The following is an 18201-nucleotide window of genomic DNA, read 5'->3' on the forward strand; positions in this document are numbered from 1 at the left end:
GTCTTTACACATAGATGGCTCTACAAGTGCTTAGTCACCAAGGAGTCAGCTATAAGTCTTATTTATCTCATCTGTTTACCTTTTGTAACAAAACTCACTAAAATCTAATGGGGTCAGTAAATAAGCCCGCTGACATTGGGTTAGAGAGAGAGGTAGACTTTTATCTTTAATTTTTGGATCAGATGAGGCATAATGGAGAAAGAGGTTTAAAAGGATTCCATAGTCAAAAGAAACCTAAACTATTTCCTAGACCTCTGCTGATTTGTGATTGTGCCTTGCTAGGAAGACAGTACTTGAAACAATATCCATGTTAGTCAAATTCAAGTAGAATTTTGCTTTTATAATAGGCTTATTTACAAACCATGCCTCTCATCTGTAGATCAATGAGTCTCTTTAATTCTATATTGTTGGCACAGCAGGCAGTATGGGTTGCACAGTAATTAACAATATTTTGGGAAGGTTCCTAGTACCACAGACATAAGTAAGATTGGGCATTGGGAAGTGGGAAGGTTCATCATGAAAAGAAAATTATAGATATAATGCACATATAACTATTCTTAGTTTTAATCTCTCAAAATATTTTGGGAAAGTTCCTAGTACCACAGACATAAGTAAGATTGGGCATTGGGAAGTGGGAAGATTCATCATGAAAAGAAAATTATAGATATGATGCACATATAACTATTCTTCGTTTTAATCTCTCAAAATATTACAGGCTGACTCTTGATTGCAATCATGGTGGAGCAATTAAGGCCAGAGGACCTAGAGAGGCTCCAGAATTTCATCAGTGCCTGCAGACAAACTCCTTCAATACTTCATGTGCCTCAGCTGAGCTTTTTCAAGTAAGTACATGATAGATATCTACAGGAAGGAATGGGTTATACAAAAACATAATACACCCTGACAGCCACACCCACACCATTACCCATCCACAGACTACCAGCACACAGTATACCATACTGAGGAATAGATTTGCATGTGTTTATGACAAAAATTTCAACTAGAATATGAAATAGTATTTGTTTGATGTTATAAAAATCCACTGGTAATTGCTTGGCATTCTGTTGACTGCCTCTGTATTTGATGAGTGGGATCTCAAGGCTATTAATTCTTTCACCAGGGAATACCTTACAAGTCTGGGTGCCAGATTACCAGAAAGTTCATCACCACCAAAACCTGAAGAGACGCCGATGAAGGAACCTGAACCCAAGGTAGAAGAAGAAGAGGAAGTTGAGAGTGATGTTGAATTGAACAATGAAGGGGTTATTGGTGAGTCTATTTTGTGTGAAGAATAAAGTTGTATTTGTAAGTTGAGGTTAAACAGGATTCGTATGTTATTTAGCATAAAATGAATACAAGAAAATATGTAAAAATCATAATGTTAACCCCACAAAGAAGCTGAAGTTAGATATATTGTTTTGAGTGATCAAACATTGTAACCATGAGATTCTGATATACTATTCTAGTATATCAGAATCTCATGGTCAAAAAGACCAAAAGGTCATCAGAGTCACATAAAATGAAAATTCTCCCACAGAACCTGAAACAGAGGATCCACCTGAGCTAGGGGACTCGAATAAGGTTGTGTCAGAGGAGGACCAGGATGCAGCAAATGAAAAGCGGTCAGAGGGGATGATGGCAATGTCTGATGGCGATTTCCAAAAAGCTGTCGATTGTTTCACAGAAGCTATCAAACTTAATCCAGGTGTGTTGTAGATAAAGTTGTGGTTGTTAGGTTTCATGACTTGTATATATTCATTTCACATCTTGAGATGGAAAGGGAATTGGTATTTCAGTATTATTATTTGTAGGGGTCATTCTCTTATAGATTGAGGTTAAATAAGGCAAATCCTTTTCTATTTTTTCTGGTTTCTTGAAATGTATTTCTTATATTCCATCTCAAAATAATCACCACATTCAAGAAGAATAGAGTGTATTGGAAGAGAACAAAGTATATTGTCAAAAATAATACATTTTTGTGCAGGATCTGCCATGTTGTATGCAAAGAGAGCAAATATACTATTGAAACAAAGCAGAGTCAATGCTGCTATCCGAGACTGCGATGAGGCCATCAAATTGAACCCAGATTCTGCAGCTGCATACAAGTTCCGAGGTAGAGCACACAGGTAAGAAGTAGTGGGCACAATTTTTTTTTTTTTTTATCCCTCTTGGCCTCATCATGTACAAAAACCAAAAATGTATTTCATTCAACCCATTGATGCTGAGAGGGCAAAAATACAAGCTATATATGCTGTGAGTTTAGTTTATTAATTGTTTACACATAGAAGTTTCCACAAGTGTCTAGGTACCTTAGAGTCATTTACTCTGTCCAGTCTCAGAAAAGAAAAAAACTGGCAACTCACCCTAGACTCTGGAAGACTCCAATTTGCTATTTAAAGTAATGTAAAGTAATAAAAGATATTGTATATAATTTCAGACATATGGAAACAGAGGTGGTATTCACAAAAGTCTCTGAATGGTCTTTGTGGTTTTGTCTATAATTTCCTTTGTTGCCACATTACAAAGTTAATGCTGTTGAATAGGACAAATATATAGTGTTATAGACTCTATAATGGTATTTCATTGCAGTAATATGCAAAACTTCATACTGTGATAAATCTCACTATATTGAGAATGATATATATTTTATATATTTAACTATAATTTGGGTAGTCATACATTTGGTGCCATTTCATTGCATCATCTGTGCACCATTTGCATTTTTGAATAGAAAATTCTGTTAATATGGATAAAACTGATCAGTGAATGGTGGGCAATTAATCAGTACCCTTCGTGAATACTACCTCAGTATGAACTTCTTTCAGGTGGGTACTGTTATGGCAGTTGTGGAAAATTTTTGTTTGGCAATGGGTAAGGCTATACCTGTCATGGAAAACTTTGGTTTGTAATATTACTGTTATAATATAAGTTGGAATTATTGTGCCATTTACCTTTTTAGGTTATTACATTAGATTATCAGGGTGGGTCCATGATGATAAAATTTATGTTCTAATTAACAGCATTAAGTTTAAGTTGGGCCAACAGTAACCTTCATGGGTACTACCCTACTATTAACTTCTTACGGATGGGTACTGCTATGGCAGTCATAGAAAATGTTTGTTTAACCCAACGCAATGCTGACAGGTATCGGAAATCTCTTGGCGTTAAACACTCAGTGATTTCTGGCAACATCCAGCTGCTGGGTGTGGCAGTCCACTACCCGTTCCGCACACTCTAGCGCAACTCCGCATGTATAGCCGTACCCCGCAGACCACGTGGTTTGTTATGATGGCAGGTACAAGTGACCTGTTTGTAAAGGGTTAAAGACAGTACGGCTATAACCGTCATGAAAAATTTTAGCCTGGCGTTGGGTATGGCTATATCTGTCATGCTTCGGGATACGATCTTGATGACAGTGACAGGAACGGCCGTCACAGTAGAATTCCTTCATAGTGGACTGTTTTTGAGGTCCTTTTTTTTTTCTTTTGATATCTTGTCAATTGAGGTAACATTTTAAAAGTTTCCTTGGTGATGACGTCTGGTCACGTGACCGTGTCATGCGATTGTTATGTCACGATATCATGATATCACAAGTGACATGATTGGATAAAAAAACAACTTAAAAGGCAAGCAGAGGTCAAGGTTGTCATTCGCCAGCTTTCCGTTGTTCGCTCTCACAGGCCTCGGTCTTCCCCTGCCATCCCTTCCCTCGGTTTTAAGGAAGAGGAGGCGATGGATGAATCCCAGCGTTCGACTTCTAGGAGTCTTCTGTGTTTGAGTAATACACCTGATCCTCTCCTCAATCTGGTCAGTCATTCTTCTGACGAGGAATGTGTGGAATCAGATGAGGAGTATATGCCACCGACTAAACAGTGCAGGACAGAGGATCATTGCGGTGAGTTTTCTCCCTTTATTTTATCTGTAAAAGACACTAGCTGGCTCCTTTTGCATATTGATATATTATTTTTAGAGATAAGTCATGTTTTTTCGTATTCTTTTACAGATCCTCATGTTGCCCTTGGTGATGACTCAAACTGGGAGGACAGCAACTTGGAGGATGAGTCTGAGCTGTCCGACTCTGAGTCAGACATTGACTCTGTGTCGCTGCACATGTCAATTAACCACTGTGATCGCAATGCCCCAGGTACCTCCTCCTTTGTCTGGAGAAAGAGAGAGAATAACCCACAGTGCTTCGACTTCACTGCAACTCCTGGGGTCAAGCTTCCTGACCTGGATGCTGCTTCACGGCCTGAAGAGGTCTTCAGCAAGTTCCTGACAAAGGAACTTCTGGAAAAGATTGTTCAGGAGACGAATCAGTAATCACCTCAAATTATGCTACTTGTTTGCTTTTTTGAAAATATTTACAATTCCAAATGTTCTACCTTTTACAAACATGCTTTTTATGAGGTCAATTCTTTCTCCTGCAGATATGCTTCTCAGCACACGAAGACACCTTTTGTCAACATGAAGGGTTGGAAGGATATCACAGTGCATGAGTTTCGGGCTTACCTTGGGCTGCAATTCCTGATGGGATTGCAGTCCATGCCTCACATGCAGGACTTTTGGTCTCATGACCCCCTGATTTCGTCGTCAATTTTTTCACAGACTATGTCACGAGATCGGTTTGATGCCATCACATTGGCACTCCACTTTGTTGACAATAAAGCTGACCATCCTGCTGTTGATCAGCTTTGGAAGTTGAGACCTGTCATTGATGTCCTAGACAAACAGTTTTCTAGTATCTTTGTTCCCAACAAGTTGATTTCGGTGGATGAGATCCTTTGGGATGTCAATGGGCGCCATCAGGCATTACAGTATGTGCCGAACAAGAGAGCGTGCAGGGGTTTGAAGGTCTACAAGCTCTGTTCGAGTGATGGACCAGAGGCTGGCTATACCACTGCCTTTGGCATCTACATGGGGAAAGACCGTAGGGAGCTCCCCACAAGCATGAAAGTGTTGATTGACCTTATGGAGAAAGGGAGTCTCATGGACAAGGGGTACCAAGTACACACTGACAACTGGTTTTCGTCCCCAAAACTATTCCACTACCTGCAGGCAAGGAAAACAAGTGCTGTCGGGACAGTACAAACAAATCGTAAATACATGCCAACAGACCTGCAGGTGAAAGGGACGAGGAAAGATAGACTTCAGCAGCACGAACACAGGAATGCTTGCCTTGCAGTGGATGGACAAGAGGCCCATAACCATGCTCTCTACAGCCCACATCAGCGAGATTGAAGCTCTCTCTCCCAACTGTCAGGAACAGCAATTGACAAAGCCAAAGGTTGTGCTACAGTACAACCATCACATGAAGGGAGTTGACCTCAGCCATCAGTTAGGACAGTCCAACAGATCAATAAGGAAAACAGTAAAATGGTATATAAAGATTTTCTTCACTCTTTTGGACATGGCTGTGATCAACTCCCTGGCTGTACACAAAGTCCTTGGTGGTAAAATGACAGAAGCCAAATTCAAAATGGAGCTTGTGCGAGGCTTGCTTAAGGGGGGAGAGCTCCGAAGAAGGAGAAGGAACCATATTGTCCCTGCTCCTGCTGCCCCTGTTGCTCCTGCTGCCCTAGACCACATGCCAGAGGATACACCCTTCCGCAGGTTTAGAAGGTGTGCCTTCTGCTGGAACAAAAAGCGGAAGAGGAAGGAAACCAGGGTACTGTGCAGCATCTGTGGGGTCTCCCTGTGCCCTACCCCTTGCTTCAAGGAGTTCCACAATTCTCTAGATCATGTCTAAGTGTGTAAACATGATGTTTTGTAAATAATATGTACATAAATGTAAATAATTATATTTATTTTTACGAAAGTAAAAAAAAAAAAAAAAGTAGTTTTCTTCTGTGAAATGCACCACTTCCATCACACAGTAAACTGACATATGGAGTTTAAACTTTAATATAAGTCAGTAATGACCTTCATAGAACATTTTCAAAGGCTAAAATAAGCCCACTAGCATGAATATATAATGAAATGTAGTTGTAACAATTTTCCGCAAACCACCCGCACGACTGAGCTGAAACTTCTTGAGGCAAGCAGGATGGGCCAGCTGTATACAACAAACGTTTTGACAGAATGAAGAGATGGATGCCAGTATTGACTGGAATAAGTGCCGCCCGGCGAATTCTGGCACCGTTTGTTAATGGTTAAGTGTCAGGTGTCTAAGATAAAAAAAAGAAGGTAAATTTGAGTACTCCAGAGTCTGGTCTGAGTTGCCAATTATTCTTTTCCTGAGATAGGATGCACAGTCCTTCCTTTATTACCAGTTTATCCTTTTCCTTGAATTTCAGATTTTTATTTATTTTTTTATTTGGTATATTAATAACATTATAACCACAGTGTCAACAGTAGTATTAATAACATTAATATTTATTTAACTCCTCAATGACGGTATCAGCAACCTCAGCGGCAACAATCCTGCAATTTGGGCTGGGAGTCTGTGTAGCAGAACTCACCGCTTGACTTGCTCTAGTGCGTTGTGATGCCTATAGCCATACCCGTCATGATGAGTCGATTTCTTATGGCTATGGGAATGGCCCGGCAGATACAGCATTCGAAAAAATAATCAGTGAAAAGGGAAAATCAAGTGAGGTCACATAGGCCTACTAATTGGCTCCTTGGTGGTTGAGTTCTTATGACAACAATTTATTTTTTAATTTATTCCTTTTCCTTTCATTCAGGTAATTTTTTTTGAGATTGATTAAATATTAATGTGAATACTACTATTGACACTGTGATTAATATATATATATATAAACACACATACATATATCCATATACATATACATATGCATACATATACATATGCATACATATACATATATATGAGGGGCCTTCAAAAAGTTCATGGAAAACTTCCATAACTAAAAATCATATGGAAGGATTTTGATTTCAATGGACCTGACATTCTTGTACTATGTTATCACGTGTTCAAACATGAACCCTTAAATGCAATTAATAACGCATTGCTGCCAGTTGGAAGTCGGGCACCATTCAAGCTGTATGGAATCCACTAAAATTGAGACCAGGACAAACATTAAAAATATGGTGAAACTTGGTTGGGAGACAAGGGAAATCATTTATAATACCCCAAAGACATCAACAACCTACAAATGGATAAGGTGGTTCAGAAATGGAAGAAACAAAATTAACCCCCTTAACCCATTGGCGACAGGTGTAGAAAACTAAAAAAAAACTCTACGCTCTGGTGAACAATGGCAACGCGCCGACTTTGAGCGCGTGAATTCGGTACATCAAGCCGAATCACTGCCTCAGAGCGCTTTTGCGTGCCGCCGTGGCGGACAACCACACGCCACATTGCAAGCGTATTGTTATGACACCTATAGGTGTGACCTGTTGGCAAGGGGTTAACAATGGGTCACGCCGATAGACGTCGAAACGTGGCGGCGCGCCAAAATGCTATGAGCCGGCTTGATGTACCAAATTCTCGCGCTTAAAGTCGGCACGTTGGCATTGATAGTCAGAGTGTAGATTTAAAAAAAAAAATTTCTTCACCTGTCACCAAGGGGTTAAAGATGAACCCCACAGTGGCAGGCCATCAATGTAAGTTTGTGAGATAAACATTGATGAAGAGGATAACCACTGAATCAGTAGCAGACACACTCAACATCTCTGTGGGTTCTGCACACACAATTCTGGAGAGTTTGGGGCTTAGTAAGCTCTCCACTTGCTGGGTTCCTAGTCTGTTTTGCCCAGATCAGCAGCAAACAAGGGTAGAACTTTCAATGGAAATTTTGAACAAGTGGAATGAGGATAAAACATGATTCTACCAGTACGATCTCAATGACAAAATTTAATCAAAGCAGTGGCTGCCTAGGGGTGGATGTGGACCAGTCAAGGCAAAATCTAAGTGTTCAAGAGGAAAGTTCATGGACACTATCTTCTGGGAAGAGAAGGGGATTTTGTTTGTTGACTCGAGAGCAAGAAACAATTACATTGTTTTGAGAAAACTATCCAAAAATATACATACATATACATATACATGTACACATATATATTAAATATGTGTATATACATAGAGAGATAGATATATCGGTATATAGGTATGTATATATATATATATATATATATATATATATATATATATATATATATATATATATGCTGTGCCTATTTTCTATATTTTTTGTGAAATAGTCTGCCCATAGATGGCTCTGCTCTATATATATCTATATATATCCATATATGTATATTTATATGGATATATATATATATGTATATTTATATGGATATACATATATATATATATATTTATATGGATATATATATATATATATATAGATGTATATATATATATCCATAAATATATATATATATATATATATCCATATATATATATATCCATATATATATATATCCATATATATATCCATTATATAGATATATCTATATATATATATCCATATATATATATATCCAATATATATATCCAATATTCCATATCCATATATATATATCATATCCATATCCATATATATATATCCATATCCATTTATATCCATACATATATCCATATCCATATCCATATATATATATATCCATATCCATATATATATATCCATATCCATATATATATATCCATATCCATATATATATCCATATCCATATACATATATATATCCATATCCATATATATATATCCATATCCATATATATATATATCCATATCCATATATATATATCCATATCCATATATATATATATCCATATCCATATATATATATATCCATATCCATATATATATATATATCCATATCCATATATATATATATATCCATATCATATATATATATATATATATATCCATATCCATATATATATATATCCATATCCATATATATATATATATATCATATCCATATATCATATCCATATCCATATCCATATCCATATATATATATATCTATATCCATATCCATATATATATATATATCCATATATATATATATATATCCATATATATATATCCATATCCATATATATATATATATCCATATCCATATATATATATATCCATATATATATCCATATCCATATAAATATATCCATATATATATATATCCATATCCATATATATATATATCCATATCCATATATATATTTATATATATATATATATATATATATATCCATATCCATATATATATATCCATATCCATATATATATATCCATATCCATATATATATATATATATATCCATATCCATATATATATATATATATATATATATATATCCATATCCATATATATATATATATATATATATATATATCCATATCCATATATATATATATCCATATATATATATATCCATATCCATATATATATATCCATATATATATATATATCCATATCCATATATATATATTTATATATATATATATATCCATATATATATATCCCTATCCATATATATATATATCCCTATCCATATATATATATATCCATATCCATATATATATATATATGTCCATATATATATATATCCATATATCGAAATACAAATATAGTCAAGTAATGATAGTGTTGTTTTTACAATTTTGAATCCTTGTTAGGCTTTTTAGTGACAAGAGATTCTTTTTTTTTTCTGACTGGTAATTTCTTGGTCCAGGAGGACGAAACACCAAGAACAATATGTGAGTGCTCTCAAATACAGGGTTGTGAACACGAAAATTAAGGAATTTTGGGATTACATCATAGTGTTTACATATGTTCAAAAATTGAATGTCCTTCTGAAGCTTTTTGGAGCAGTAGGAAAGCTTTTCAGTCCTTCTAAAGGTATCCACTTGCTCTTTATATATGTCGATATAGGCTTGCTGCTCAGGCATCTGATAGTAAGAATGAAGAGGTAGACTGAGATGGCCGTAAAGGACTTTAGGATTTATTGCAAACGTTTTGAAGACAACCAAATCTCCATCGTTACTGCTGTGATTAAAGAACCAAAAAGATTAAAATGCAGTTAGACAATTGAAAAAACATGGTTCAAATTGGTATACCTGCTTACCTGTGACAGACCTGAATTATTGTAAATGACTTATTAATTTTATCTTTTCATTTCTACTAGGTTGCTGGGTAACTGGTTGCAAGCAGCGAAGGATCTTAGACTGGCATGCAAGTTGGACTTTGATGAGCAATCAGACGAGTGGTTGAAGGAAGTCTTGCCAAATGTAAGTTTTTTCTGTATTGTTCTGTTTTATTATTTTTTATTCAACGTATAGATGGCTTCTCAGGTACTTAGAAACCAAGGAGTCATGCACTTAGTTTACCTGATCACACCTGTTTATCCCATTCCTAAAACATTAATGATAATTTTCTTGTTCATAATAATAATGATTTTAATTAAAAAAAAAAAAAGATCCATACCTCACTAGTGTCCAACTAGGATCTCACTAGCTCCATAGACATTACCTATCTACTCATACTAGAGTAATGATAGCGAAGTTTTACACACCCTTGGGGCACTCAGTGAAAATTGTTTTAGCAATTCACGTTTGTTATTTATCCGTTATTCCATCCTTAATAAGTATTCCTAAAACTTTGCTATCATTACTGCCTGGTCAGGGAGGGTTGTTATTTACATATATATGTAAACAACTCGACTTCTTGATGACTAAGTTAAAAAAATAAGGTAGACAGTGCAGGTTCTTGGCTTTGTTTTTTTTAGTGTGCGTATTATGAAAATATTAGTTTGGATGGATATATTATCCCATTGCTGATGGGCATGGCATTTTGGTACATGTCATACCCACTGTGAGTTTACTTTATTAATAGTTTTTACACATAGATGGCTACACTTGTACTAAGTTACCAGTAAGCCAGTTACGAGTACTGTCTGTCCCGCCTGTTTACCCTTTTCTTTGATTTACGAAAATATTTTGTTATCTTTTTGCTGCTACTAATGCTTATTACATTATAGTAATTATGATTTTCATATTAAAAATAACACCATTGATATTCATACCACTAGTAAAAAATACGTTTCTCCCGCCAATTCAAGGAAAGGTGAAATTAAGGTAAGGTCACAAGGTCTACTAATTGACTCCTTTGTGGCTAAGCACTAGCAGGGCCATCTATGTGCAGAGACATTTCACAAAAATGTAAAATATGAGCACAGCATTTTCTCCATTTTTTATTCATTTTAACTGTTTGGATAGCATAATTCTTAATAATGTCATAGTTTTGCACTCGTATCAGTGGTTGAGAGTCATTGGGAAAATATTATTTTTCATCCCTTTTTGGAGAAAAGGAGTGCAAATAAACCGAACTATAAATTTATGCCAAGAAGATTTTCTCTATTATATAATAGTAAACTTTCTGGAAGTTTGTTTTTAATAATTAGTCCAAATTGTCAACTAGAAAATAAATGTCCCGAAATAATAGACCCTAAAAGATTTACATTTTATCATTTCCTAATGTTTTTAGTTAACCCATTCGCCCCGGGTTTATGTTCTGTCCCTTGTAGTTTTTGGTGCATTTTGTTACATACAGATGGCTCCACATTTGCTCAGCCAGCAAGGAGTCTATCAGTAGGCCCTAGTTACTGATCCTGATTTCCCCATTCCTTGAATTGGCGGGAAAATTAATACCATTGCTATTGATACTATTATTATTGTTATTGATGTTATGATTATTAATTTGTCATTAAAATATCTTAGACAATGAAATGATACAAAAGACCCTTTCTTAAAGTGAAAGAAAAGGGTAAACAGGTGAGATAGGTAGTTTCTAATAACTGGCTATTTGGTGATTAAGAACTTGTAGAGCCATCTATGTGTAAATCAAATAAATAAATGAGTATTACAGTGGGCATGGCATGTATTCTTGCCACATGGGGCGAATGGGTTAAGTAACCTGATATAGTGAATTATTTTGTGTTTACAATTGCAGGCATCGAAGCTAGAAGAACACAACCGAAAGTATGATCGCCTGAAAAAAGATAAAGAACTTAAGGAGAGACAAGAAAGAGTGCGTCAAGCCCAAGAGGAAGCAAGAAAGGTGCGACGAGTCTCCTTAGGAACACGACTCTTTCACTCCTTCATGTGGAAAAGATGTGAATAATGTGTGAATATCTTTGCTGACAAAAATATCATTGAAACCTGTCAAGTACATCTCTTGTATTGTGAAGATATTCATTGTCATTCATAACTTTTCTATATCTTATTTTAATTTTCCTGTTTTTTATATATTTAATATGTCTTTTTTCCGTTTTCAATATGTTTCTTTGTATCTTTTTGTCCTGTGTAATTTGTTGATGTACTCTTTCTTATCTTCTTTCCTCTTATTTTCTATACCTTTTTTTAATGAGGGATTCCAATAAGCTGTTCATGGAAGTTTAGTCTAGATTCTCCTTCCATTCTTCCAAGATTTTAATTCCTTATAATGTCTAATGATAAGGGAAAAAGTCTCTTTGATAAGAAACTTTCCATTATTGCTCAGAATTTTACCAAAGAATTGCATCATTATCCCATTGGATCCGTATGCTCCACTGACATCACATGGTCCAAGATACTGGCATTAGGCTTACTGGAGCGTACACTGACTGTTGCTGCTTGTAAGCCGAGCACACAAACACTCGTGTGTGGTGACAAGATTTGGTGCCTCCCCTTTTCTGAGCTTTTATGCCATTTTTTAATGTCAATTTGTCACCTGATTTGCTTTATCCAGATGGTAATAGATGGTTTTCCTTACTCAGACTCTATATCCTCTCTGTAGGTAGTCCATGCCTTAGTGTAATGATTACAACATTAAGTAACTTTTTGTTCTTTGTGTCAAGGTAATTTTTTTTTCATAATATTAGTTTTTTTGTAATACAACCTGAGCCACTGGTCACAGCTGCCACAAATAGAACCCTGAGTAAAGAAACAGTGACCTCCTGGAACCAGTACTCTTCCAGTCATGGATCACAGACAATACATTCCATACTTGTTTACCAATGAAGTAACGCACAAGCCCCCTCCTAAATGGCAAAGGAGACTTATCACCCTACAAGAGTGAGGGGAGTCTTTCCTGTCGCCTCGGCCTTCAACAAGCGGAAAATTGTTTTTAAAATCTTTCTTTACTCCATCATCCTCAGGCACAAGCAGAGCAAGAGAAGGCTGGTGGAGCTTCCTTCAGTTTCCCAGGTGGTATGCCAGGTGGTATGCCTGGTGGTATGCCAGGTGGTATGCCAGGAGGAATGCCTGATGGTATGCCAGGTGGTATGCCCAACCTGGGAGATATCTTCAAAGATCCTGAAATCTTGGCAGCCATGCAGGTTAGTTCAGTTCTGTTAAGTAATTCTTGGATTGCTATTTTCTTGTAAGTGAGCCATCATTTATCATAATAATTGTATATGTTGATAAAAGTACTGTTTGAAGAAAAAGTTTGTAACAAATAGCTGCAGATTTCGATCAGAGAGAAGATGAATTTTCCTAAAAAGGATGATTGATGCAGTGAAGCCTCATTGATTATGGTGGTAGGCCAGAGATTTTAGTCTAGCCTATATATATTATTTAGGCAAGTATCAGAGCTTGGATAGAGTTATTATTTTATTTGCTGAACTATTAGGCCAAGTTAAAGGGAGAAAACATGAAAAAGACTTGCTGATCTTTTTTTTTTTCCTTCAGTTTTTTTCTGATCTAATAGGCAAAGTAATAAAGAGATAACATGATAAAGGCAATTTCCAATTGTGTTTTGAAGGCAGCTGACAGCACTTAACCTTCAGCAGTGTAAACAAAATGGCTTGTCAGCTGGAGGCGGCTCAGGGACTAGAGCAGAATATGGCTTCACACGTTATTGTTTTCTTTGTGTTATGCATCTTTCCGGCTTGCCACAAATAATTTATATATACGTATAAGTCTTACTTTTAATTCATTGCTTCTTCAGTTGCAGTGAAATTTAAGTTAAATTTTATTCATTTTTGGAAAATGTCTGATATGATTGATATTCTTGCAGGACCCTGAAGTTGCTGCTGCATTCCAGGATGTCTCGACTAACCCTTCAAATATTTTCAAATACCAGAGTAATCCCAAGGTGTCAGCCGTCATTAATAAGCTCTTGGCCAAATTTGGAGGTGGCAAAGATATGCCTGGTGGTATGCCAGGAGGAATGCCCGGTGGTATGCCAGGTGGAATGCCTGGTGGTATGCCAGGTGGAATGCCTGGTGGTATGCCAGGTGGCTTTCCAGGTGGCTTCCCTGGAGGTTTCCCTGGTGGTTTCCCAGGGGGCCCCTCTGGGGGAGCTCCTCCCTCATCCAGCGATGACCTCGACTAAGAAGATTTCTCCGCCTTTGAATACATCTATCTCTGAGCAAAGTTTCTCTCTCTTTTTACTAGGTTTATTGGACATTTATCACTACAAGCACGTTTTCATGATATGAAGTGTTCCTCAGTGCTGCATGATTATGAAGGGAATATCTTATGCATGACAATTATTGTCCTTTTATTTTAAAACTTGATTGTCTTTTTGAGTTTCTGTGTTTTTCATTATTATTGTTACTTTTATTATTATTATAGTGAATACAAGTTAATGATTTTCTGTTAGTTGGAACTATGTAGGATGGGATAATGATTAGACAATACAAAAAAAGAAATAAATATATGAAAATTGTACATTTAAAGCTAGTGAACTTGTAATGAAAAACAATCATCATGTGAATAAATGTAAATGTGTGGAAGATTATTATTTTTTCTTATTTTATCTTACTGTTAATTATAACCTTATTTTGCAGACAGTGAATTAAAATAATCAAAATTAGATAGATTATGTAACCCTTTCAGGACAGAAAGATGTTTAACTTACTCTGTCTTCATTCATAATGAAGTTATTATTTTAAATGGTCATGAAACTAGACCTCAGAAGTACCTGTAGTACTTCGCAACAACAACCAAAAAGTGTCCTATCTTGTGTAGTTCAAACCTACCTTTAGTAGAAATGTTTTAAATGTCTGTAGATAAAGATGTTAGTATCTGAGAGCTACTACCCATCAAATACTGTAGATAGAGGCATTGGTACAGAAACCTGGTTTATGCAGGAAAGCTAAGACAATATGTTCAAGTGCAGAGTTTCAATTAAAGACATATATTGCCTGTCCTTTAGGGGTTTAACTTTATGGAAGGCTACATGGTTCCCGTTTTCATTGGGACATACATGTTTTTTTTTTTTTTCTTTTTCTTTTTACATTCCTCCAACATAAAACCTTATCTTTCTATCAATTGGAATATATTACTAAATACATATAGCTATTGAGCAATGAGGCTAATTTCCACTATGATGTGTCTTCCCTGCAATTAAAAAGGTTTGAAGAAAGCCAGAATTTCTAAGTTTATTGTCAAAAACCTAAAAACTATTTGATATTCACTTCTAATTATTAATTGTGAGACTACATAAGGCATTCCTTACATCATCAAGTATGAAATTCCCTCCATGAAGGAATTTATCCAAGTGAATATGAAATAGAAGTGATTTGATGCATAGATGTTCAGTGTGTTGAATATGGTAATGATAATGAAAAAGATTTGTCAATCTGAGTCCATTATTTTAAGGTTTAAGGAACCGCCGTTTGTCCAAAGAAGGCCACTTTAAATGGTGCATTGTCACAGAGAGATTTGGTGCTGCAAGGTGGTATTTGGGAAAACTTCTAATTTTGAAAGGGCATACCAGAAGAGTAGTATGTGAATTCGACTTATGCATCCTGTTTATGTAAAGGCCTGCCTACATGATTGAGCAGTCTGGTGGACATTGCCCTTCACTTGGCTATATTTCAAGGAAGAGTTGTATTTTTGTCCACTGTTTTCCTGGAGTTTGTTTCTAGATAGCCTGTTTTAGTGAATTACTAGTGATAACTGGAATATGATGATTAATACTATGGATACTAGCAAAGTAAGGTTATTATAACAGAAAAGTAATCTAAAAAATGAAAATTCATATTGATATTAGATGGCAGTGTCTTGTAATTTTGAATAACAAATGGCCAGCGTGGACAAGCAGCAACCCCATGGGCAGTATTATTGAAAGCCTTCATGTAGAGAGGTCTCGTATAGATGGATCAGACTTAACTTATTGCAACAAATTTATTTTGAAATCAACTATTAGATTTTATCAACATTGTAGTTCTTTAAAAGAGAAGGGATAATGGAGAATAGTGTAATTCAGGGAGGAAGTTACTGGATATTAGGTTTACACAGACCTTATACATAAGTCATGGGTTGAGTTTCCTCTTCAGTGCAACATTTCTTGAGAGTTGGATTTTTCACAATCTGTATCTCTTATCCTCCCCCTACTTCACAGAACAAGCCCTAGTTCCCCTTTCACTATTTTTAAACGTATAAGAATCATAAACTTTATTCGAAATTGAACTTTGTAGATTGACAACTTCTAGTAGAAATATGTCTGGGCATTGGCTAATGTAATAGGAAAATAGTTAAGGAAATTAATGATATATTTGTTGATTTTCTTATGTTTACTTTGTTTCTTAGGCAAGATGTATTAGAACATCATGTCTGTGCTTTTATGATCTTCCTCCACTGGGTGCCATGTGTGAGAGAAAGATCCTGTTGCAGATGGTGTTCGTAATAGCAATGGGTAATCCAGATTTAGTTAGAAAGGCATCATGAATTGTACTGAAGCAGATGTTTATTTGTAAATAAAAAGGAAAAAGGATACTAGTATCTTTACCTTTCACTATCAATTTGCTGGCTGAAGATTTATGATTCAAATACAGTGTTCAAAGAAAATGATAGATGTTTTTATTTATGGATGTGTATATCTATCTGCATCCGTATCTATATCATATATATGTAAATCCAAGTCAATATCAATATCCTTATTCTGTTTACATATATATATATACACACCTTTATCTATGTAGATCTGCCTCTTTATCTTTCTATCAACCTATTAATATTAACATGATGGATGGATGGATGGATGGATGGATGGATGGATGGATGGATGGATGGATGGATGGATGGATGGATGGATGGATGGATGGATGGATGGATGGATGGATGGATGGATGGATGGATGGATGGATGGATGGATGGATGGATGGATGGATGGATGGATGGATGGATGGATGGATGGATGGATGGATGGATGGATGGATGGATGGATGGATGGATGGATGGATGGATGGATGGATGGATGGATGGATGGATGGATCTGTGTCCTTCCGTCCGACTGTCTATCTAAGTAATTACCTAACTAAACCTAAAACCCAGCCCAACGCCCTTCTGAAAGGATATTCCGAGTCACAAAATATGTAGTTCTAGTATGAATATAATAATGCATTTGGATATGCAATGCAATATTAACATTAAAAAATAGGGTTTGGCTGAACTACAGAATTATAGTAAAAAAGAGAACAAAACTAAATGCTAATGAATTACCATTGCCATTTGGAATATTATTTAATGAATAATTACGTTTTCTCTTCGTATGTGAGCAGTGTCAGGCACAACAACAGTAGCTTCCGTTATTATTATTGATACCCCCCCCCCCCCAATCCCTTGCTCGTTGTAGCCGGGAGGGGGGGGGGGGTTAGGAGGCAGGGACTGAGGTCCGGTGTAGGAGGTGTAGGAGACCCCTCTCTTGGACCTTAGCCCACGCCTCAACTAATTTTTCATGGTCTTTTCTTCTCCTTTCCTCTTGTTCAAATCTTATTCTGTCCACTTATCCTAATCGTTTACTTCTCTATTCTCCACAATACTTTGTCATAATGATGTGTGACCTTTGATGTCTGGCAAATTTGTTTGATTTGACCACTGACCATTCTGGAAACCACAAACAACGCTTTATGAACCAAAAATCGTCTTACCCGTGGGCTTGCCCTTAAGTCCCACCCTATCCCTATATGTTGAATACGGCGCTAATGACCATAGATGTTGGTGCGGCAGAACATTTTCAATAAAGTAAAATGTTGATATTTTGTTATCACTGCCACCATTATCATATTTTTTTATTACTGTTTCTGTATTCCCCTCGGTATTGGTCTTGCATACCGGTTGTCGGCCGTATAGCAGGCCACACCCCTTAATTTCAGGCATCCAGTGCTTTTCTTAAAATCAATGGTAATGACAGATTGTATGTTTGCATTCATATTTCAGTTTTCTTTAGTCAGTTCTCAGGTGAAAGTTGGTGTAACCTTCACATCTCTCTTATTCCATAGTCGTCTAAATTTTCTCTTCCTTTTCCTTTTT

General features: G+C 36.1%; 1 protein-coding gene across 5 annotated transcripts in view; it reads left to right on the forward strand.

The window, feature by feature from the left end:
- The window catches only part of LOC125038847 (hsc70-interacting protein-like), a 24466-nt gene extending 7803 nt beyond the window's left edge, over positions 1-16663 (forward strand). For 2 of the 5 annotated variants that reach the window (XM_047632467.1, XM_047632475.1), the window contains exons 2-7: positions 716-842; positions 1121-1269; positions 1538-1705; positions 1985-2126; positions 3681-4316; positions 4428-7150. In XM_047632467.1, the coding sequence (XP_047488423.1) occupies positions 736-842; positions 1121-1269; positions 1538-1705; positions 1985-2126; positions 3681-4316; positions 4428-5238 (2013 nt within the window). In that variant the 5' untranslated portion in view covers positions 716-735 and the 3' untranslated portion in view covers positions 5239-7150. Of the gene's footprint in view, positions 1-715; positions 843-1120; positions 1270-1537; positions 1706-1984; positions 2127-3680; positions 4317-4427; positions 7151-10088; positions 10192-11911; positions 12020-13097; positions 13278-13957 lie in introns of those variants that run through there. The other 3 variants (XM_047632492.1, XM_047632484.1, XM_047632457.1) reach the window with 3 other exon arrangements.
- Positions 16664-18201: the final 1538 nt, after the last annotated feature.

This window comes from Penaeus chinensis, chromosome 3, assembly GCF_019202785.1.
Source record: "Penaeus chinensis breed Huanghai No. 1 chromosome 3, ASM1920278v2, whole genome shotgun sequence".
NCBI lineage: Eukaryota > Metazoa > Arthropoda > Malacostraca > Decapoda > Penaeidae > Penaeus > Penaeus chinensis.